The sequence below is a fragment of the Ursus maritimus genome, unplaced genomic scaffold (assembly GCF_017311325.1).
Source record: "Ursus maritimus isolate PB19 unplaced genomic scaffold, ASM1731132v1 scaffold_17, whole genome shotgun sequence".
NCBI classification, from domain to species: Eukaryota; Metazoa; Chordata; class Mammalia; order Carnivora; family Ursidae; genus Ursus; species Ursus maritimus.
Genome location: NW_024424119.1, coordinates 11,819,311 through 11,842,844, shown reverse-complemented (window position 1 = coordinate 11,842,844; position 23,534 = coordinate 11,819,311). Strand labels below are relative to the sequence as shown.

General features: G+C 45.3%; 1 protein-coding gene across 1 annotated transcript in view; it reads right to left on the bottom strand.

Annotated features, from left to right (window-relative positions):
* The window catches only part of ADAMTSL1 (ADAMTS like 1), a 376,065-nt gene that overhangs the window by 120,240 nt on the left and 232,291 nt on the right, over window positions 1–23,534 (bottom strand). Inside the window, exons 17-19 of the mRNA XM_040631464.1 lie at window positions 8,775–8,954; window positions 2,958–3,111; window positions 975–2,100 (exon numbers count right to left, since the gene is read on the bottom strand). Of these exons, the coding sequence (XP_040487398.1) occupies window positions 975–2,100; window positions 2,958–3,111; window positions 8,775–8,954 (1,460 nt within the window). The remainder of the gene's footprint in view (window positions 1–974; window positions 2,101–2,957; window positions 3,112–8,774; window positions 8,955–23,534) is intronic.

Here is a 23,534-nt window from a genome sequence, read left to right as displayed (position 1 = left end):
GCACAGTTCTTGGCACACAGTGTTCAAAAATATTATCATTCTAACTTCTACCACCACTATTGATTTTACACTACGAATGGCTGTGGCCCAAGGAAACCAGTAAGTAATACATACTGTCATCCTGGTAATGACACATCAAAACAGAGACACCATGAGATATTAGGATAATTAATCACCGGTCTGACTGGGAATAGAAGCTTTCTGGAACAAACAGCTTTGTCGGGCCCAGACAGAGGATGCGCTCACCCACAGGGAGCAGCAGGTGCTGGCTGCACTCTCTCCCCAGCCCTGGGGGACCACACACGTGGAGACGGTGTCCTGATGTATAACTTTTCAGTGGTCCATCTCACGGAGTGGTAATGTAATAATGCCTTGGCCTGGAATGATAGCTTTCTGCCAAAAGTTCAAAGCTATCTGGAGAGTATGTCATTAATCTTTGGGACCCTGTGGGGATTGGGGTGGATAGGCATTGTTACTATTACTTTATAAAGAGGACAGCATACAGTTTAGAGAAATTAAATACCCTATCTTTGCTCCAGTAGTCCTATTGGTATTAAAAGAAGACTGGATAAAGAAAGGGGGGGGGTAATCAGAAGGGGGAATGAAGCATGAGAGACTATGGACTCTGAGAAACAAGCTGAGGGCTTCGGAGGGGAGGGGGGGTGGGGGAATGGGATAGGCTGGTGATGGGTATTAAGGAGGGCACGTATTGCATGGTGCACTGGGTATTATACGCAAATAATGAATCATCCAACTTTACATCAATAACCAGGGATGTACTGTATGGTGACTAACATAATAAAAAAATATTATATAAAAAAAAAAAGAAGGCAACTGGAAACCCAGGATGCCATCCCCAAGGCCCAGGCCCAGAGCTCTGAGCCCTACCCTTGGAACCAGGGAATCGAGTGCCTTGGGCCAGATGTGGCCCCTTGCTCCCCTCCCTTCCCAGACCCGGCAGCTGCAAGGCTCACCTGTCACTGAAGTGCACCTCTTCTCCGTTCCTGGCCCAGCTGATGGTAGGCCTCGGGTTGCCTATGGCCTCACAGTGCAAAAGCACACTCAGCGTCCCGCTGGCCAGGGCCACAGTCTGCCCGAGGTGGGTGACCACCTCGGAGGCCGAGAGCTGCTGGGCTGCTGAGATCTTCCGCAAGATGGTGGGCTTGCGGTGGGGCCGCCGAGAGCCCCCCGCGGCCTCCCCGGCGGCCGAGGTCCGGAGGGAGCTGCTGAAGCCAGACACGTGCTTATGAGGGGGGATGGCCACGGGCGGGATGCGCCGCTCGGACGGCTTGAGCAGCACGTCCTGGTGCTCCAGGTGGCTGCGGAAGATCTCCTGGGCCAGCTGGGCCACCAGGTGCTTGCTGTAGACGTCTCGAAGCTCCTCGGGCTGCTGGGAGAGGTTCCTGAGGATGTCGTCCAGGCGCCTCTGCTCGGTCACCATGGTGAAGGGCAGGTGCCAGAGGGCCTGCTCGGAGTTCTGGTCCTCCTCGGACGACGTGTTCCTTTCCGTGGAGTCCTGCACCTCCCACGAGGCGAGCAGCTCCCCAGGCCAGCCCCCTTGCTCCAGCAGCCGCGAGACAAGGTCATCGTAGCGGCTCCCCGGGTCCGCGGCGGGGCCCCGCTTCTCAGCCTTGCTGCCGTTAGAGAAGATGCCGTTCTGGTGTTTGTGGGTCTGCAGGGCCTCCTTTGGGCTGGCCTTCCTCACCGCGAGGGCCTCGTCCTCGCTCCTCAGGCTCAGCGGCCGGGCCACCAGCTTCCGGTTGCCTCCTATGAGCTTAATGACGAACTGCTCCCGGGCTGGTCCCGCCGAGCAGGTGTAGACGCCGGCGTCGGAGGGCTTGAGGCGGTGGATCTTCAGGTAGCCAAAGGGGGCCACGGTCACGTGCGCCGAGCTGATGAGGTGCTGCCCGTCCTTCTCCCACGTGATCAGCGGCTTGCGGAAGCGCCGCGTGGGGCAGCGCAGCACCACCGCCGTCTTGGGGAGCAGGTAGGCGAACCCCCCCACGACAAAGTGCAGCTTCCTCTGCCGGCGGGTCTGGATGTAGATCTTCCGGGCGGCCGCGATGTGAGGGCTGTGCTTGGTGGCCGGCCGGCCGGGCCCTGCAACGGAGGGGATGGAAGGGAAGCCAGGCGGATGGAGAAGGGACGGCGGAGGAAAAAGAGAGTGAACACAGGGACAAGCGAGAGGGAACGGAGAGGGCGAAGAGAAGGAGAGAGGAGGGACGTGAAAGGGAAGAGGGAGAGAAAGCGGCTTGAATTTACTTGGGCTGTCCGGGGAAGTGGTTACCAGCTGAGGACCATCAAGCCGCCCGCAAAACAACACACCCACTAATGTGGTGCAGTGGGGGTAACCGGCTATGGCCCTGCTGGGGCTTTCTACTCCTAGAAGCTGAGATGCAGGTTCTAGATGGAGGGGGATGCCAGGGGAAAGGCAGTTCCTCTCATTAGAAGGATTTAAAAAAAGAAAAAGCAAGCATCATAAAAAGAGGCAGAGGACAAAGGGAAGGAGAATCTCTCCCTTTTGACGTTTCCCCTTTGGTTTCTGCAGAGCATCAGGGCCCTAGCGTACTGGGGGAGGAGAGCCCACAGGTGTTACAACTCTAGGGATTAATAGTAAACAGAACAAATCTGTTTAGAGCATTTTAAAACCCCAGAGTGGACATTAGACTTCGTTAGTAATATACTGACTCCGGCTTCCAGATCTCTGTATGCCAGCGAGTGAACTTTGCTCTACCCCCTGCAAACTGTTTTTCCAGCAGAGAAGAGAATTCCGCCTGGCCACGTGTAATTAAGATTCCTTTTCCATCTCCAGCTGCGCTCACCAGCCTGCTGCCCTCCCTGGGCTTTCCTGCCTGATAATCTCCCACCAGTCTTGAGTTTAGGGAAGGCTACCGCACGACCACAGCTGCTTCTGGGTGGGTCCGGCCTCCCCATCCCCAGAGCTCAGACATACTCACGTGTACAGGTTGCCAGCATGCAGGGCCTGATGGATGAAGAGAAGGGCAGGGGAGGGCACAGGGAGGAATTGACAATAGCCGATACCCCGGTTTTTAGCACCTTCCGGCAAATGGCACTTCGAGTCTGCGTGCCTTCTCCGCAGCTCGTGGAACACTGGTGAGGAAAGAAGGACCACGTGCATGTAAATGCAGGGAACTAGAGGCTAGGGTTTTTGTCTGGGCTCCCAAACTCACCAAAATGTGAGAAAAGTTGCTTGGAAGATCAACAGTCACTGAGAGACAGAAATATTAATTATACAACATGGTAGGAAGACATGTCCACATTGAAACCACATTCTAAGATTTTTTTCTACCCGTAAGTTTCCTGCAGACACTCTACCTGTTTTTTACTTATATGGCCTGAGGTTTAGAGTCGAGTCCATTCCAATCCCAGCTTAGTATTTTACCAGTTGGCAACTCAGAGTCTGTTTCCACTCCTTACACTTAGTTTGTAAGGTTGGGAATTAAATGAGATAATATATTTTAAACTTCACATACAGAAATGACCCTTGATGCTAATTTTTTCCTCATTCCTTCATAAATATACTATTTTAATGTCAAGCATCTGATAATTGTCATGTATCTACTTTGAGGCAGGGTGCTAGATACTATAGAAAAAAAAGGCGCAAGGTGGTTTGTAACCTCAAGGAGCTGTCATCAAATGAGTGGGGGGGAAATCCAAATGCATTGTTAAAATGAAATACTGTATGAGGGAGATAGAAATCAAAACCACAATGAGATACCACTTCATATCCCCTGGAATGGCCATTAAAAAAAAGGACAGACAGTAACAAATGTTATTATAAATATAGATGTGAAAAATTAGAACCTTCCCATATCGCTGGTGGCAACATAAAATAGTACAGACCTCTTGGCAACCGCTTGCTAGTTTCTGACAGAGATAAACATAAATTTATCCTGTGACCCAGCAATTTCACTTACAGGTATCTACCCGAGAGAAGTGCAAACATCCATCCAAAGACTGTATGCGAATGTTCAACAGAGACAAGAAGGAAACAACTCAAATGTCCACTGACTGGACAGATAAACAAAAAATATGATCTATCTATATAACGGACTATTATTCTACCACAAAAGGAATGTTGTTCTTTTGGATAACTGGTAAACAGATAAACCTTGAAAACATAATGTGAAGTTGAATCTTATAGTATGTAAATGACACCTCGATACAGCTGTTAATATAAGAATTTAGTAGAAATATAAAACTACAAGACAAGTGAAGTATTATAAAATTAATGCTAACGATGGTTGAATGCTGATGGAGCACTAATGATTTCCTGGTCTAGGTTTTGAAGATGGGTAGAGTGTGAATGGGTGTAGAAACTGGGGATAAGCATGGGAAGCAGGGGAATATCCAGAACGGAGGTGGAAGAGTTCAGTGCAAAAATCCAAGGCAGGCCTGGGGGGCAGAGCTAAACCAGTTTGACTGAACAGAGGGAACAAGTCGAGAGTGTCAGGAGCTCAAGAGGTAGTTTGGGGCCAGACGTTGGAGACTTTTAATTTTCAGACAGGAGGCTTGGAATTAGTCCACAAGGCAGTGAGGAGCCATTGGAGGGAGGAGTGAAATGATGAAAGAGGTGTTTTGAGAAGGTTAATCTGGCAACAGTGTCCGGGAGGGAAGGGAGTAGGAGATGTATGGCAGGCGGGGATGTCAGTTAAGGAGGCTGACACAGTAGTCCAGGCTCGAGATGATAAAGACCTGAACTAGGGTCATGGCAGTGCGCCACGTTAACTTGAAAAATGACATTAAACCCCAAAAATATTATCTTATATTTGCAAGTTGTATATGCTAACCCACTGAAATGAGCTATTCCATGCAATGAGCTCTGATACACGCCACCCTGAAAGACATTGTAGATGCAGAAAATGGAGGTAAGAAACCCATTGCTTTTGTTTCCTGATGATCGTGGATTCCAGATCCCACCCATCCCTTATTTTATTGTAAATGACAGCACCAAATCCTGGGATTAGGTGGGATGGAGGCAAAGAGCCTGGAAAATTTAAAAGCATGGTCAGTTTAATGCTGCCAAGCAGAAAAAAAGACTGTGTGTCCAAAGATGGGTTTATGATTTTGGTCAAGTCTAGTTCATTCTTGAGGCTCAATTTCCGTATCTCTAAAATAAAACTAAGCAAGAGTAGGGATTTTCAAACCCGGTTCTATGTTGAGAAAGTGATTCAGGGCTTTGCAGGTGATCTGGAGATCCAGCCTGTGGAGATCTGGGACCCTAACCCATACTTCAACCAAAACAGCTCTGATTTTATCTATTTTAGATTCTTGGCTTCATAGTAACATTTCATGTGAAAAAAGTCTTCTGTGGCTTTAATTTTTAAAAGAACAACCAAGCTATAGGATCTTCTAAGTTCCTTCTAACTCTAAAACTGACTACACTGACCTTAATTTCATTTATATTTTTTGGGGGAAATGACTTTCATAAAAGTATGATTTAAAAACATATAATAGCCGACTCTTTCAAGAGAGGCAAGGAATTCTTGTAGAGAGGTAAGAACTTTTAAGGGGTCTTGTTCTCAGAATAGGATCTGAAAGTAATTTTGTTTGAAGTGTCTAAAATTTTGGCTTAATTCTGTCTCTGAGGGATTCTGTGCAGTAACTGTAAGATTGAGCCCGGATAGTTGAGGATGAAAAACACCCATAGATCATCCAGGTCGTCCTTCTCCAAGGGGAGTCTTGGGGGCGGGGGATGTGGAATGTGTGTTTCAACTCAGTCAGAGAGCCAAGGCAAGGGCTGTTGGGATGACAGGGCCAACTGGAGGCTCCATGAATGCCCCCCCCCCAGCACATTTGTATGGTGCCAGCTTTAATTGAATCCCAGTGAATTGGTGATTACTTCCTACTTCCTACCATTCCCAGCCCCTCCCCAATGTTTGGAATTTCCATTCATCAACCCAGATAACCCAGAACCTAAGAACATTCCGTGGATAAGGGCTAAGTTGTCCTACTTCCCAAAGTGTAACTTCCTCTTCCGAGGAAGACTGGGAAAGCCCGTGGGAAGCCTAGGCCATGACCCTGGGTCCAGCCAGTCAAGATAAGCACTTTCTCTTATTTCCTCTCCTCCTGACAATGAGCAGGGGTGGAAGGGAATCATAACAATACTAGGGCTAACTTTTACTAGGCACAAAGTAGTTCATATGCCTCATTTAACTGAAGCCTCCCAAGAGCCATATGAGTGGACATTATCATCTCCAGTATTCAGATACACAAACAGAGGCCTAGAAAGGTTAAGTAACAAGCCCACGGTTATAGAGCCAGTAAGTGGCAGAGTCAGGATTGAAATCTAAGTTTGCCTGTGAGTCTAACTCCTTTTTTTTTTTTTTTTAAAGATTTTATTTATTTATTTGACAGAGATAGAGACAGCCAGCGAGAGAGGGAACACAAGCAGGGGGAGTGGGAGAGGAAGAAGCAGGCTCCCAGCGGAGGAGCCTGATGTGGGGCTTGATCCCACAACGCCGGGATCACGCCCTGAGCCGAAGGCAGACACTTAACCGCTGTGCCACCCAGGCGCCCCCTAACTCCTTTTTTAATCTTTTTTTTTTTTTTTTGAGAGAGAGAGAGAGAGAGAGCGCGCGCGTGCACATGCGTGCATGTGTGCAAGCAATGGGGGAGGGGCAGAGGGAGAGGGAAAGAGAGAATCTTAAGCAGACTCCACACCCAGTGCAGAGCTCGACTTGGGGCTCGATCTCACAACCCTGAGATCACGATCTGAGCCAAAATCAAGAGTCGGATGCTTAACCGACTGAGCCACCCAGGCGCCCCTGTGAGTCTCACTCCTAAGCACACACAACACCGTTCTAAAGGTCCGTGATACTTAATGGGCCCCAGAGGACCTCAATTCAGCAGTCTCCTTTTCTTAGTGCCTAGTTGCAAGGGTCCCTGCTTCAAATCCACAGGCCTAAAGGATTTTTTTTTTTCCGAATTCTCTGTGCCCCATGTGCCGAGAGGCCACAAACTCCAGGAACATGGAAGGACAATTAGAATACACACAAGTCCCTTCCTCAGCATCCCACTCATGGCAACTATCACCGACAGACTTAGTGGAAGGACACCTTTTACAACATGGCCCTGGGAGGAAGTCTTCATCTAGGGTCACTCACTTGGCAACTCTATCAGTGCACTCTGCTGCGCTGTTCGTTTTGTTATGATTTTCCCATAGAATACCACACCCCAAATCGACATTCCATGGAAGACTGGCACTAACACATTCCCGCATGCACACACACAGACACACACACACATACACAGACACACACACTCAGATTTTACATGCTTTAATCTTTTATCCTGCTGAAAGGAAATTGTTCCCAAAATTTGAGAAAAATAATCATACCTACTTCTGTTCTGAGGCATTTGGGGTGAGATCCCACCAGAAGGCAATTTTATTGCCAAATCCAAAACCTCTGGTGATGTAGGTTAACTCACACTGGCAATGCCCTTAGTAGACGCCATCTGAGTGAACTCTATGTGAGGTGATAAGGGGCAAGAACTCTAAGAACGGTGATGTAGGTTAACTCACACTAGCAATGCCCTTAGTAGACGCCATCTGAGTGAACCCTATGTGAGGTGATAAGGGGCAAGAACTCTAAGAACGGTGATGTAGGTTAACTCACACTGGCAATGCCCTTAGTAGACGCCATCTGAGTGAACCCTATGTGAGGTGATAAGGGGCAAGAACTCTAAGAACCTAGATTGAAAAAGGTGGCACCTTACTTTTCAGGGGCAGCTTTTCCCTCTGTGGAAGCAAGTGTCCCTGTGGTGGGTTTCAACCCACGGCAGCCCCATCCTGTTGTAGACATACAACATACCCGTATACACACAACCACACCGAGAAGGCAAGGGGCTCAGCAAGGCCAGTGCAAATGGTTCAGTGCAAGAAAGGCCAGGGTCTTGAATCTGTTTTCAACACAAAGATTTTCACTTCAGGAATGGCGTTTCCGTTCTTGGCTAAATCTGCTTATGAGGCAATAGTTTTGGGGGGACTTCTTTAGGGGAGACACCCACGCCTTTGAAGCCAGGAGAGTTGTAGGCAATTCACTGCGTGGTATAGGGGCTGAAAACAAGTTAAAGCTGGGTGTAAACGACTTAATTTATGCTAGTGTTCGAGTAGGAATTATTTAGAAAAGTAGGCTAGTTGGGGGTATATCCCTAACTTATGAGGCAAGTCAGGAATAGTGGATGCTGATGTAATCATCCCCCCAAATGCAAGCAACAGGGGAAATCAAGTTCTCTTGCTGGGAAGTTGTTAACGTCTTGGAGCCAGGAAACTGACAGTAAAGAGGCAGGATTCCCCTGGCCTTCTTTTCCTAATAAATCATGTTCCTTATTGTCCAGTAACTTGGAAGGGAATAGCCAGAGAGGCTTTGCCCTTCCTGAGGAGAGACTAAAAACATCTGGGAGAAGGAGTTGCCGGGAGGTCGGGAAGGTGGGTGTGGGGATAAAGGTAGAACACCACAGTCTTCTAAGAAGAATTCTGGGCCAAACAAGGCCTGGTTTTGTTCCACGAGGAGCCCGTTTACAATTCCATGCTTCTGATTGTTGAGTAAGGGCTGGCTGCTTACCTCAGGTCCCCACAGCCTAGTTAACAGCTAGTTACACATTGTGGTATTACTGGTTACAAAAATACTGTTCCATAATGCTAGGAGGGTTATTTCGTTCTGTTCTCGTTTTCTGTTTGTGTAAGTTTGGGGTGCCTCCTTTTCTTCCTTAGGTCTCTTTCAGGATCTCCTTCTGAGGAGCATACATACCTCGGTCCACTCAGAGAGGAGCCACTCGCTGGGACAGTCATCTTTCTTGCAGGCTTGCTGGGAGGCCAGTTTCGAGGCTGAACAGAAGGTCTCAGGAAGCTCCAGGAAGCTGCCATCAGCCATGCGCTGTTTGCAAAGAACCTCGCGCTTCTGGATGCCCCCTCCGCAGGTCCTGGAGCACTGCAGGAGGAAGAGAAAGTCAATTTAACATAGGACAGTGGTAGGTTTGACTGCCAATCCTTATGGGCTGAGTGAAGAGTGGAAAAAACAACAGAAGAAGAAGAAAACCTAAGAACCAGCCCAAAGGATTTTGCTTCCTTTCCTCGAAATGAATTTTGAAGCAAGATCTACACCTTCCAGTCTTAATTTCAAGTATTTAACTGGAGCATCTAGGAATTTCAGGGGCCTCTAAATCATAGAGAGTTGTTCCTAAACTATGATTTGCAGCCACCCAAGACAACTGGTTTAAAAGGTTAGTATAATAGGGTGTTAAACATATTTACGACCCAGTGAAAGTAATCTGTGCAGCTTCCAGAAGGAACAGGAGACAGCTCCTGCCATCAGTGAAATCTGCAGGAATTAATCGGCACAAAAGGCAGGCCTTTCTAAGGAGAAACATCCCTTCTAGCCTATTGGAGGGACATTAGATGGAAGGCCTGGTTTCCTGAAGAACCCCCCTGGAACACTTTTCTTGTAGGACTGGTGAGTTCTCAGGGCAGTGGGAGGGAGCTAGAGCCACTGGAATTTGGGATACAGGAAAATAGTCTTATTTCAGTGGTTTTCAGTGGGACCCCAGTCAAGCCCATTGTTTACATGTAATAGTTACAATCCAGTCGCATGAGGGGGAAGGGAGGCGCTCTCAGGTCCAGACTGTTGGCTGTTGTCCCAGTAGCCCCCTCCCTTGCAATAGCAAAAGAACCCCAATTTCTAGCTGCACATGACTTCCCAGCATACAGACAATTTTTGTTGATCTCCCCTGAAGGTGCACCTGGCCCCGTGACTCAGGGCTGGCCAATGAGATATACATGGAAGGGTGGTGTGCAGTTTTAGGGAGAAGACCACAAAACGAGGGTGACATTCCCCCCTTCCCTTTCTCCCTCTTGCTGGCTGGAATGTGAACATGAGGGCTAAAATTGAACCTCCCCTCCTGGACAATGATAGGCAAACAGATGGAAACAGTCTATCTTCCTGATTGTGACGCCCCCGCACGGACCCTGGATAGTCTGGGTTTATATGAGCGAGAAATATTGTTCTTGCTTAGTTAAGCCATTGTGGCTTTGGGTTTTCTGTCATTTTTAGTCGGATCTAACCTTTCGCCATTTTTAGATCAGCAACTGATGAGTATTCTGTGCTGGGGATACTTTATTGGCAGTGTTCTAGGGAGTGCCTTGCTTTCTTCCAGAATAGTGCTTTCCCTTCCACCTGCTGCCCTTCGGCTCGCTGGGAGCTTAGGCCTGGCTATGCAAACCCGAGAGTTTTTGCTGAAGGAGTAGCTCCTGCTGCAGCAGGGGCCTCTCAGAACTTGTGTGTGTGTGTGTGTGTGTGTGTGTGTGTGTGTGTGTGTGCTCAGGGGGCTGTACTTGGAACAGCAAGGGGGATTTGTGATCACAGTCAAGGTTAGGATAGTCATACACTGAGTATAGTCAGAATGCTGTTGTGGCCCAGCTGTCACCCTCTCTTAGTGGTCCCAACCTTGGATGCACTTTAAAATCACTTGGGAGCTTTTCAAAAGTACTGGGGCCTAGATGGATCTCAGATCCATTATATCAGAAACTCTGGGAAGATGTCCCAGGCATCAGATTTTTAAATGAAAAAAATAATAAATGAATATTAATAAATAATAAAAATAATAAAATGAAAAAATAACAAATCTCCCAAGTAATTCTGTGCAACCAGGACTGAGAACCATCTCTCCAGTTGAACCATCTCTCCACCCCTCCACCATTTCCAATGGGAATAAAATAAATGGGGAGGGGCCCGTGCAACCCAGGGGGGCCTCTGTTAGAACCAGTGGCTGTTTGGATCCCGCCCATGCAAACCTGCCCTTTGTTTGCCGTTGTGAGTGGCTGTAGGGCACAGAAAGACTGGATAATGAAGTTAAAAAAGCTGTCAACTTTGCCTAGTCAGGGCTTTTAATGCTAGAGCTTTCCAACCATTCAAACCAGTGGTGAGCAACCTTTATTTGGATTTAAAATTTAAAAAGCTTGGGGGCACCTGGGTGGCAGGCGTTAAGCGTTAAGCGTCTGCCTTCGGCTCAGGGCGTGATCCCGGCGTTCTGGGATCAAGCCCCCAATCAGGCTCCTCCGCTGGGAGCCTGCTTCTTCCTCTCCCATCCCCCTGCTTGTGTTCCCTCTCTCGCTGGCTGTCTCTCTCTGTCAAAATAAATAAATAAAATCTTTAAAAAAAAATTAAAAAGCTTGGTATGAAAATAACCTTACTGAATCCCAAAGGAAAAAAAAGTCTTTTCTTATGGCTGGATTCAACTACCTAACCACTGAATAAAAAGAAGGCAAATGGTAAAGGCGAAACTATCCAATGAGGTCGATCTTACCCCACTTTACAGATAAAGAAGCTGACGCTGGAGAGAAGTGACTCAACGAAGGCCACACGGGGTAGAAACTGGTTTCCTTCCATTCTGTGCAACATTCATTCACCCAGCTCCTATGGAACACCTGCTCCGGGCTGGGAATGGTGGACCCAGCTGGAGAACGAGCCTGAGCTCAGCTTCTCTTTCCGGTGGCTGTAGGGGCTGCTTTCCATTTGCCGGGGGAGGCTATTCTGCTGCTGCTTCCTGCTGAGGGCCCCAGGCCTCCTCGCACCAAGCCTGCCAGAGCCTGGTCTCACCCTCTCTGCCCCCCTGGAGGGGCGGTGCTTTGCAATTCAATGCTCAGCCCCCACTGTGTGACTATCCCTGATGGGGTGGGTCGATGATCCAGGTTGGGCACCAATGTTCTCAAACAGTTCATCTACACTGTGGTGGCCCTGGAAATGTGTTCTCCCTAGACCCACTGATCTCAGAGCCTAAAGGCTACATTTGAACACGGCTTCTAGGCTATGCCACGAAGCGGAGTGTGGAGGTAGACTGGAGGAGGTGGCTGGAAGCCAGCTGTCACCCATCACAGATCCAAACAGTTCCTTCCAAGGGCTTGTCTAGCATGTTGTTCAGCCTTAATTGAGGACAAATCTACAGCCTCAGAGCTAATGATTCAAGCTGTGAGGGGGTCAGGCCTTTGGCTTCTCTCGTTCATTTCAATGGCTCCCTGGCCTTTTCATTGATTACAAAAGCGAACCTTAATTTGAGTTCTCGTTTAGTTAGCAGTTCAATAAAGTCTCAAAGGATTTTACTTCTGCAATACATTTTGTACCCACACTGCCTAGCATAGTGCCTTCTGCGAATATAAATTCTCAATAAATATTTGTGGAATTTGAAGTTGGTGGTTGGGGGAATTTCAATTAGTGGCTAAGACTTCCACTTACTTAAAATATGCCTTCTTGTTATACAGACAGCTAAAGTTTTAAATTTGGGTTTATAGTCTTTTGCATGACTTCTTAGGTTCGGCCTTCCCTTATTTTTGTTGAACCCTCACTTCCAACCACCCAGTTATTCTATCATCAGATTAGTTATAACTTTACTGTTCAGCCCTTCTTCAGGACTCTTCTATAATTATACAACCATGTGGATTACTGATTCCTAAAATTTGCCAAACTTGGGGACTGTGTTCTCCACAATTCTTTTTTTTTTTTAAAGATTTTATTTATTTATTTGACAGAGATAGAGACAGCCAGCGAGAGAGGGAACACAAGCAGGGGGAGTGGGAGAGGGAGAAGCAGGCCCACAGCAGAGGAGCCTGACGTGGGGCTCGATCCCACAACGCCGGGATCACGCCCTGAGCCGAAGGCAGGCGCCCAACCGCTGTGCCACCCAGGAGCCCCTCCACAATTGTTTCCATTCTATGAATTATTAAAATTCTTCCGTGAACTTAATGTAATTTTGTTCAAATTGTAACTGTTTGGAAAAAACAAAGTTTATGCTGGTGAGTCACAAATTTAAATCTTAAGCTCTGACCTCTCCCCTTGGCCTACTCAACATGTCCACTTAAGTGCAAACAGGCATCCGGACCTAAATATGTCCAAGATGGAACTTCTGACCTTGCCCTTCCAATCTTGCCCCAGATCTGCTCTCCTCTCAGTCTTCCCATTTACCTGATGGTGCCATATCCAAGACAGAAATGTAGGAAAGGGGTTTCTTTTTTCTCACCACATCTTCCCTGACACTCAATCCATGAGCAAATACTTCCAGATGTCCCCCCAAAATAAATAAGCTTTACCTCTGCAACAAATAAGGAATTAGGATATCATCATCTCTTGCTTAGACTACTACAAGCTTCCTAACCAGTGTCTAGTTTTCTCAGTTAGGTCCTAGCAGGATATGGGTGGCATATGTTTTCAACTTGAAAACAGCCTCTCTCCTTCTGATAGCCTGCGGAAAATGCCATTGGTTGAACACAATGAGAAGCCAGGGGGTAGAGTCTATACAGGTCAGCTTCCTGTGACCCAGGTGGAGAAGGCAGAGCGGATCTTCAAGAACAGTGGAAGTCTGTTCTCCACACAGGAGCAGGAATGATGTTTGCAAAGCATACATCAGATCGTAAGATTCCCATGCTTAACAGCCTTCAATGACTTTCCCTTGTGATAAGAATGAAATCCAAACTCCTGGAACCCTGGGCTGCAAAGCCCTCCATGTTCTGGTCCCTGCCCTGAAGGAGAGACTCTCTTACTCAAATTTTAACTTCATTCATTAATTCGACAGAAATTTATTCAATACCAGGCATGGTTCTAGGTTCTGGGTTCTAGCAGTGAACAAGAAGAACGTGACACACCTCTGCAGTCTTATCTCATACAATTCTCCCCGTTCCCCGTGTATTTGAGCCACACTGGTTTTGTGTGTGTGTGTGTGTGTGTGTGTGTGTGTGTGTGTGTGTGTGGTTTCTCCCACATTCACAGCTTGTTTCTCCCACAGGACTTTGCACTTGCTCTTCTCTCCACCTGGTCCACTCTCCCCCTACACCATCACGTGGCTGAGTGGTTCTAATTATTCAGGTTTAATTCCATTCTTACCTGCTTGGAGAACCCATCCTTAACCTCCTAGGCTGGGAAAGCCAAAGTAGTCTCTATTCTATTAATTTCCTTTTGTTTATTTATTATTTTTTATTTTTAAATAGCTCTTTTAAATAGCTCTCGTCCCTTTGGAAATTATCATCCATTATCCTTTTAACTCTATGAAGGAAGGGATTTTCGTTCTTTTGTTGCTCATATTCATGTTTGAGAATTGCATTCAAAACTTTCCCCCAGTGTGATAGTGTTACGTCTCAAATAAGAGACCTTAGAATTGGATGTCTCCATCTCTAGTTTTCTTCCATGCATTCTCTAATTTTTTTTCTTTTAAAATTAATGATTTTTTTTTTCTTAGTAAAAAAGTGATCAGGGTATGAGCTAAACAGTAGAGTGACATTTTGTAACTGACGCTGGAGGAATACGACATTTAGGTATGGTGTATAATATATCTACACTGTAGTGGAAATGCAGTGTATATTTCTTGTTTGGAGCTTCTAGCAGGGGAGCGCAGCTACTCGTATACCCTTGGCCGAAGAACGGTCCTCCTCTATCGGGGAAGGTTGTCCTCTTTGACCGAGCGCGCAGCGTCGGGAGGGACGCACATGGAGCGGTGAGGGAAGAAGGGGACACCCGCCTAGCCAGCCAGATCAGCCGAATCAACCCTGGCGATCAATGGGGTGACAGATGTCGCAGCCAGATCGCCCTCACATCCTCTTGAAGAGAAATAATAGCTGATTCATAAAATCATTATCCCCCTAAACCTCAAAATTACATCAAACCACTTTTCTTCTAATCCTTTGATTATAATGCACAAATTCCCCATGGGTCCTGTTGAGTCTGTGAGGCATAAAGAACATGTTCTTGAAGTTTCTGCAACCCGGTGACTGATGTTTTAGGCACTTCACTAGTGAGGTTGGGTTTGTAGGACTACAGAGCTCTTCAATGCTTGATGGCTAAAGTTTTCTTTTTATAAATATCTAAGAAGGCACATGGCTTCCGTTCACTTTGAATAAATGCTCCCCAAACAAGTCAAGCTGCATAAGAAGAGCTCTTTGATCCAAGCCGCTCAGGAAGTGCTTCTTAGTGAATGCGGCAGTAAGGAAAAATGCAGGTTAATTTTCTCTCTTTCCAACTGAGGAAACAGATGATGGAAACCATTGGTCTTATTTCAAGGGTGGCAATGTAATAAAACTGTGCTACAGAGGGTGATCGTTCATGAAACATAACCTAGCCAGGTCATCCCTTGGCAGATAGGACCTGATTTAGGGGACAGACCCTCAGGGGATTCCCCTCTGCACCGTGACAAGTCTGTGACCACATGGTAACAAAGCAGCTACGACAGAACGTAAAGAAAATCAACTTAGTGTTTGGGAATTTGACCTACACAGAAGACTTTTGGGAAATTCTAGCACCCAGGGGGTAAGGTTCAGACTCGTGAGAATGCCCTGGAGAGCGCTCACGCTGGAACCCAGACTGAGCTGCTGAGCCACTGTTCCTTGCTGGCCTGCCATGGGGACAACGTGCCCTTCCTTGGACACACAAATGCCTTCTCTGCTCAGGCCTCTGATCAGCTTGTTCACTCTGTGAGCAGCGCCCTTTGCCTTTATGCCTACCCAGAAACTTTTAACACATCTTGGAAGGCCCCATTCAAAGGCTCAAAGAATGAGTCACCTCCCACCCGGCCTTAACCTGGAAGGGTATTGCGTGTCTCCTGTGAGGGCTCGTTGTTTATGTGCCTGCAATTTACCTCCCCTCCCCGCTTCCCTGCATGCACAGAGGATTATGTATCTTTTGATAAAAGGGAATACACTCCTCTTTTATTCCCCAGTGCCTAGTGTAGCATCTGGCAAAGAACACGCACTTCATACATGTTTGTTGAATTGATGATTGGATGAACGAAAGATCCCCAAATCCAGATGTTTCAAAGATATGACACACACATCCAGCTGATGGGCTGAACATCCCCCTTTTATCGAGCTGTTTTATCATTAACCAGAAGCTGCTTCTAAGTAAGTCAGCAGCGGGTTTTAGCCAGATGCTGCATGTGCTCTGCTGGGTGCTGTGACCCTCCAGGTATGGTGGCAACTCTCTAGCTAAGTTAATGTCGTCAGGGAGTTGGCCCTTAAACACTTGTCTCCTCTTCGCTCAAAAAGTTTCCTTGGTGTGTTGACATTGCTGAAATGGTATTTTTAGACATTTTTAAAAGCCGAAGATAAAATTTCAAATTAATGAAGTTTCCAAAGTCTGTGACAACTTTGTGGACAATGTTGAGATTACCTGATGAAGCAGATAGTTCTGGAGTGAGAAGCAGAATGGAAAGAAGAAAATTTTAAAAAGAGAACAGCAAGAGAAATTTAATAAAACTAAATGAAAAATGTTTGCCTTTATGAATCATTTAAAATGATACTGTGGTATGAAGAGGTAGATCTCTTAAAAATAAGAGAGATTATTTTTAAATATGTGCCATACATAAAAGAAATAACAAAAAATACTATTTATGTTGCTTATCTTTGCCGCTGTATGTCTTTCATGATAATAAGGTCATAGATTCATAAGTTTTATAAGAAAGTAAAAAATATACAATAAGGGGAGTACTTAAAAGTTATGTTTCTTTTTTTTTTATGATTCATTTATCTTGGGGGGGGAGGGGCATAGGGAGAGGGAGAGGGAATCCCAAGCAGACTCCGTGTTGAGTGTGGAGCCCCATGTGGGGCTTGATCTCATGACCCTGAGATCATGACCTGGATGTTTAACTGACTGAGCCACCCAGGTGCCCCTAAAAGTTATGTTTCTATACAAAATTACAGTGGCCTGAGTGTCCTGTATTTTTAAAGATTTTCCCATGATCAGCACACTAATAAATTCTGCCTGTATTGACACCTTTGTTTCATCTTGGTAGCTTCATTTACTGAGTGCTGAGTTCCTTTCCTTGGTCCCTCAAGTCGTATTATTGAGCCCAACACAAAGTGACATTTATGTTCTTTCTAAGGTCAACTTTCTAGTTTCAACATAACATGCTCTGCTTGTAGTTTTTCACTCATTCATTCTTTCACCTAACACTTACTAAGTAGTTGCCGAGTGCCATGCACCGTATTAGGTGCTGGAAGTTTAAGATGACTAAAAACTGGTTACTAAGATTCAGGTATTTGCAGACCAGTGAGGGGGAAAAAGTATTATCAGATGTGATCGGTTTTAGAAAGGGGGAATACAGAGGAGAGGCAATTAAGCCTTTACAGAAAATTGGGGAAGGCTCTACAGAGGAGGGGACCCATGAGGGGTTGGCCAGGGAGATGAGAAGTGCTGGCAGGGTCGCACCATGTATGCACAGACCCAGGGTGTGAGGGAACATGGCATCTCTGAGGAGACCTGAGAAGGTAGAACATAGAGTTCATGGGGAAGTTGCAGTCAGAAACCGAGATTGAGAAGTTGGGTGAGGGGCAAACTGAAGGGCCTTGGGCATATCTGGACAAAACCTCAAGACCATAGGGTGTCATTAAGGATTTTAAAGTAGGGGGTAACATGATCCAGTTTGTAGAAAATGATTCAGGCAATGAAGGCTGATGGGTTCTAGAAAGTATGGCCCTGTGAGATATTAATAGGTGTACCATGGAGAAAAGGTTTCGCAGTCCAATGAGTCTAAATAACACTCCATACCATCTATTTGGGGGCCCTCAGCACACGTTAATATTTTAAAGGCTCAACAGAGGGCCTGTAGTAAAGAACCACTGATACCAAGTTGGGGCACAATGGATTAGAAATAAGACAAAGCAGGGACACTAAGTAAAAGGCTGTTTGTAATGGTTTGGTTCATTGTGAGGACTGGAATCAAGGCAATGGGCTGGAGAACACGCTTGAAGATGGCGTGACCCAGGAAGGAAGACTGGGTCTGCTGGCAAAGGTGGTGGGTAGCTGTGTTCTTGAGCTTGGTGTTAGACCTTTGGAATTTGAGGTGACTTTGTGATATGAGAGACTGAGAGGATCGAAAGGCAATTCGAGAGACAGTGCTTGGTATACAACAGAGGTCAAACTGAGCCGCAGTGAGTTAGGGCGCAGAGAAATAAAGAAAATGAGGACTGGAATCTTGTTCAAAATGATTAAATGAGGACAAAATTTCTACCCCAGCCATCTTGTGGATCAGAATTGCCTGGAAGTACAGTGCTTCTTCTGGGTTTAATATTCCTGTTACCATATGAAACATGGGGCTGCACACCCGCTAAAATCCAGGGCAGTTGTTACAAAGAACATTTTGCTAATAAATAAAAATGAAAATACTGCACGTGTGAAATTTTACTTCTAACCTCTGTTTGCTTACATTTACTGTTGGTTCTAAAGGATCAAGTGTCCATTTTCTTATAAAACAACGACTAAAAATGAGATAAACATCGTAATGATTTTTTTTTCTCCCTGGATACAACATGTTAAATAAGCACGGTTTCTAAATGATGAGGATTTATATTTTAGTCACTGGAATGTAACAAAACTGATGACTCAATTGATTCTTTCTGCCAGTCTTCAGCCCTCAAATCCAGACCAAAGTCATTCTTTTCTGTGTGTGTGTGTTTTAATCTAAAAAATGAAAGAAAGAAAAAAAAAAAAAGAATTCTCAAGCATTTGTAGTTGTCATTAAAATTCCTCTTTTTTCTTCATATTACTAGCAGGGACTCTACTCGCATATGCCTTCTCATACGGCTACACTATAGGCATTTTGTACTGTAACCCTGATTAAAAAAAAAATTATAGGGAAATGGCTACGTAATCACAGTTTTAAGCAAGGGAGAAAACAGGGGCCATGGTGATTGTTTCAGTCTCTGCACGGATGTGTGCAATATGTGTGTACAGTCGGATGGACACAATCCTAATCATAAAACATGTGTCATACAGGGAAATATAAATTACCCTTCAGAGTGGACTGCCTAATTCATTTCCATTAACCCTTCGAGCATCTATCCCTTTTCCTTTCATTTCTCTTTTCAATTTATTTTTTAGAATAATAATTAATGAAGACTGATGCATGCAAAGCCCACAGAGAGTGGTGAGCAGAGTGATAGCAGAAGGCAGATTTTAATCTCAAGGATCTTGTGTCAACAGAGATTAATGCTTAGTCAGCCCATAATCTAAGTACAGACTATAGTAGGCTGAGCAATGATATCTGTGTCCTAAACTCTGGAGCCTGTGAAAATGTTATTTTATATGGTAAAAGTGACTTAACACATGTGATCATGCATCTTGAGATGGGGAGATTACCTGGATTATCCAGGTGGCCTCAGTGTTATCTCAGCGGTCCTTATAAGAGGGAAGAAGGAGGGCAGAGTCAGAAAGAAAGGACAGGATCAGAGGTTGGAGTGAAGCACTTTGAAGATGGAAGAAGGGGCCATGAGCCAAGGAAGCAAGCAGCATCTAGAAGCTGGAAGAGACAAGGTAATGGATTCTCCCCTAGAGCCTACAGATGGAACGTGGGTCTGCCAACCCCTTGATGTTAGCCGAGTAAAGCTGATTTGAGTCTGGCCTCCAGAGCTGGAAGACAGTAAATTCATGTTGTAGTAAAGCCACTAAATGTGTGGTAATTCGTTACAGCAGCAACAGGAAACATGCGCAGATTAACTGCCCTGGATAAGGCAACAAACAGTGACTTGCACGTAAACGGCTGACTTTCAGGCTGGTGTCAGATTTCCTCACAATTTAATACTTTGGAGCAAACGGGGAAGAGGTCTTGGGAAAGTTGAATTGCACAGTGGAAAAGAGAATGGGTTTTGAAGCCTACAAGCCCCCTTTGCTTTTTATTGGCTATGTGACCCAGGACAAGGACAACCTCTGTAAGCCTTGTTTCCTTGCAGGGTTGCTGTAGGGATTAGAAGAGAAAATGTGAGAACAGTAGAAAGAATTCTGCTACATGAAGTTGGAATTCATGCTAGCTTCACAGTGCTCTGTGCCCCTCATCTGTGGAATGGGGAGGTTAGTAGTAATGGTCACATAGGATAGTGAGGATTAAATGAGTTAAATCTGTAAAGTGCCTAGAAGTGTGCTTGACACATAATAAGTGCTGCTCTTATTAAAAAGAAAAGGTCCTGAAATGGGGCAAGTGCTCAGCAAATAGACTGGCAGACTTGCCATGCAACTTTCTAGCACCATGCTCTATGCTTTCCCTACCTGCTCTGAGTGGTATGCGGTCTCACTGAGACTTGGTCTCTGTCCCATCGACCTTATGGTCTAACTCAGAAGTCATGGGGAAGTGCCCATGGTAGTATATGTGACTAGTCAATGAGCGGCACTGACCACGGACACCACGTGGCTTCAGTGCAGAAGGACAGCGGAGGAGTCCTGGTAGAAGAGGCACGACTCCCGGTTGGACCAGCAGAGGGGAGGGGAACTGCCTGTGGGCAGGGAGAAGCAGGGGCAGACAGGACTGTACATGCAGGGGTGGGAGAAGCATGGCGGGAGATGGGCGGGAGCAGATGTGTAGGGGGATGGAGGCTTGACTAAGCCATCTGGCTTTACTAGATGGCAATGGAATGTCACTGAAAAATTTCCTAGCAGAATACCGTCATGATCAAAGTGTCTCAGATGGAATTATGGCATATATCACAGTGGTTCTCAAGCATGGTGCTGTAACACACCACTGGGATATGATCCCTTGTGAGGTGTTTATAAAGTAACACGTAGCCAACAGTAAGATGATGATGATGATGGTGATGAGCATGTTTAATAAATTAGAGAAGACTCAGAATGCCTATGCGCTAAATATGTGTTTCAAAAGCCAACTAAACACAAACCAACAAAGTCTTGAAGCTAAATTGATAAAAGTAAATGAGTCCTTCACACAAGACCAGAGATAAAAACCAAGGGGCGCAGTATTAAGTCACTGAACTGAAATAAAGAAGGCCCCGTAAGCCAAAGCTAGAATTAGATTTTTGTTTCATTTCTATTTGTTTCTAAAATAAAATTTTAACATATGTACCCGGACTGCATGCTAGTCCTCTCTCCAGACCTGCAGAATGGGTAAATATTGGCTACTTGCCAGTTGTCAGGCAAATGCTCTACAAAAGACTAGGGAGGTTGCATTTGACAAGCGAGGTTGCATTTGACAAGCGAGGTTGCATTTCTACCGGCAAATGACAATTCATGCAGTAGTGCCTTTTTTTTTTTTCCAGGAAGGAAAGTGTACACATGAGGTTGGTGGTAGCCCAGTGTTCAAAGAGCAAGAAGGAGCTTCTCCCCTCAAAGCCAATGCTCATCAGGTTATTATGGCTTCCTTTGAATGAAGCATTTGACACCGCATCTGTTTTTCTTTTATATGAAGAAAGACGATAAGGTGGGTGTTGAAGGATTAGAGACCTCAGCACTATCCTCTAGTAGATCCAAATAAAAAAGAGCCTATGAGCGCACGCCAGGTTCCCTTGTTCTAAGAAGGACTACCAAGGAACCAGAGGGCTCATCAGGCAAATAGACCGTCAACAGCAGGGGTCCTAAGACAACAGCCAATTAGCTTGGAGCTCCCCAAGTTACTCCTGACTTATTTCACCATATGGCATAAGCAATGACTTCCTTTCCTTTAAAGGTGGTCAATATTACCTGATTTTATCGAACAAAGCTTAACTAAAGTAGTATTCTAGGAAAGCATAGAAGAAGAATAGTTTATTGTTTCCTCTAGGTTTAGAAAGATTCCTAAAAATGACCAAGGATTCTTAAAACAGACCCTACACACCACATGCCTGACGGGGGTTTTCTCCAGAGGATAGACACACTTTCTATGTTCTTTATTTCTTATTATGTTTGAATGTATTTCACAATTACTACGTATTATGTATAAAGAAGATACTTTTAAAACATCTTAATAAAGTGTCATTACTAGTTCATTGGATGGGCTTCAAAGGGCTGTTTACTATTGGTTTCCTGATCTGAAAAATGGACTTAAATGTGACTCAACCCTAAAGGCCTCTCCCTAAAGGAAAGAAGGAGAGAAAGTTTTCAAAATAAATTTGTGTCTTAACAGGCCTAGGAGATGGAAAATGGAAGAATAATTGACTTTTTGGAAATCTACTGTATTAAATGGAGACACTGGTATGGGGGTGATGGTGGTGGGGCAATAGACCAAAAAAGGTCATGTATATGGATGTGTTCTAAAAGGTGAAGAAAAAAGTCATAGGTCACTGCCACTATTCAGCAACATGTGTGGCTATTAAAAAGAGGCTTGGGGGGGGCACCCTGCGTGGCTCAGTCGGTTGAGCATCCCACTCTTGGTTTTGGCTCAAGTCATGACCTCGTGATTATTATTATTTTTTTTACTTTTTTTAAAAAAAGATTTTATTTATTTATTTGACAGAGAGAGAGACAGCCAGCAAGAGAGGGAACACAAGCAGGGGGAATGGGAGAGAAAGAAGTAGGCTCCCAGCTGAGGAGCCTGATGTGGGGCTCGATCCCAGAACACCAGGACTGCGCCCTGAGCCGAAGGCAGACGCTTAACGACTGAGCCACCCAGGAACCCCTGATCTCGTGATTATTAGATCAGGCCCTGCATCGGGCTCTGTGCTCAGTAGAGAGACTGCTTCAGATTCTTTCTCCCTCTCCCTCTTCTGCCCCTTTCCCCGCTCTCGCATGCTCTCTCTCTCAAATAAATACATACATACAACCTTAAAAAAAAAAGAGGTTGGCATTTCACTGCTAGGTCAGTATTAGAACCCATAACCATAAAACAAACATATAAGATACGAAGTCAGAATTTTCAGGGAATGTGGGGTTATATTCTTGATCCAGTATTTCATTTTGTCATTCAATAAACATTTTATCCAGAACTTACTATGTACCTTGTAGAGACACGAGTTAATAATACAGAGACTTAATACAGCAGTGGAGGTTGATCTGGGTTGGTTCCTGGTCTTGTCTTAGGGTTGGCATTAGTTAGTGGTGCAGTTTGAGGCCATGAATTCATTCTAGTTAAAGCTAACAGTATAAATATACTAGAACCAGGAGCCCTGGGGTCTCAACCAGGCTTTATGATCTTGGCAAGGCCATATCTAGGCCGCAGTTACATCATGTGTAAAACAAGGGGACTCATATACAATCCCTGATGGTTCTTTCAGCCACAGTAGTCTCCAACAATGAGGTATAGGGGAAAGGATCACATAAAACTGGGTGACGGCCAACCCTAAATTTGCTACCTGTACGAACCTCAGTTCCCTTAAACCTAAAACGAAGATAATAAAATTGACTTTTCGCTGATGGTTGTGAGGATTAACTTCAGTTAGGTGTGTAATAATATTTCTTAACAGAACACTGGTACATAGGCATTCAAAATATATAACGTCCTCTTGATTTCCACAAACCATCACATAGTAGCATGGTATTTATGAGCTTAGCCACATATATATTTAAGCTCTAAAAGGAAATAGTCAATATCTTTTTCCAGATGCTTTATATTTTAGACTTTTGCTCACTGATTACTCTCTGACTCATTGAGTGCTTCACTAAATCATAGTCCCAAGATGGGCAGAGAGAGGGAAGGGGCTCTGCCAAGTGATAGTGGGAAAGCATCTCTGATGCAGCCCCTCTCAGCACTAAGGCAAGGGTGTGTAAGCTGCTATGTTCCCTCCTCCATTGGATAACCATATAATTTATCATTTTCTTTGGGACACTTAAAAACATTTTAAA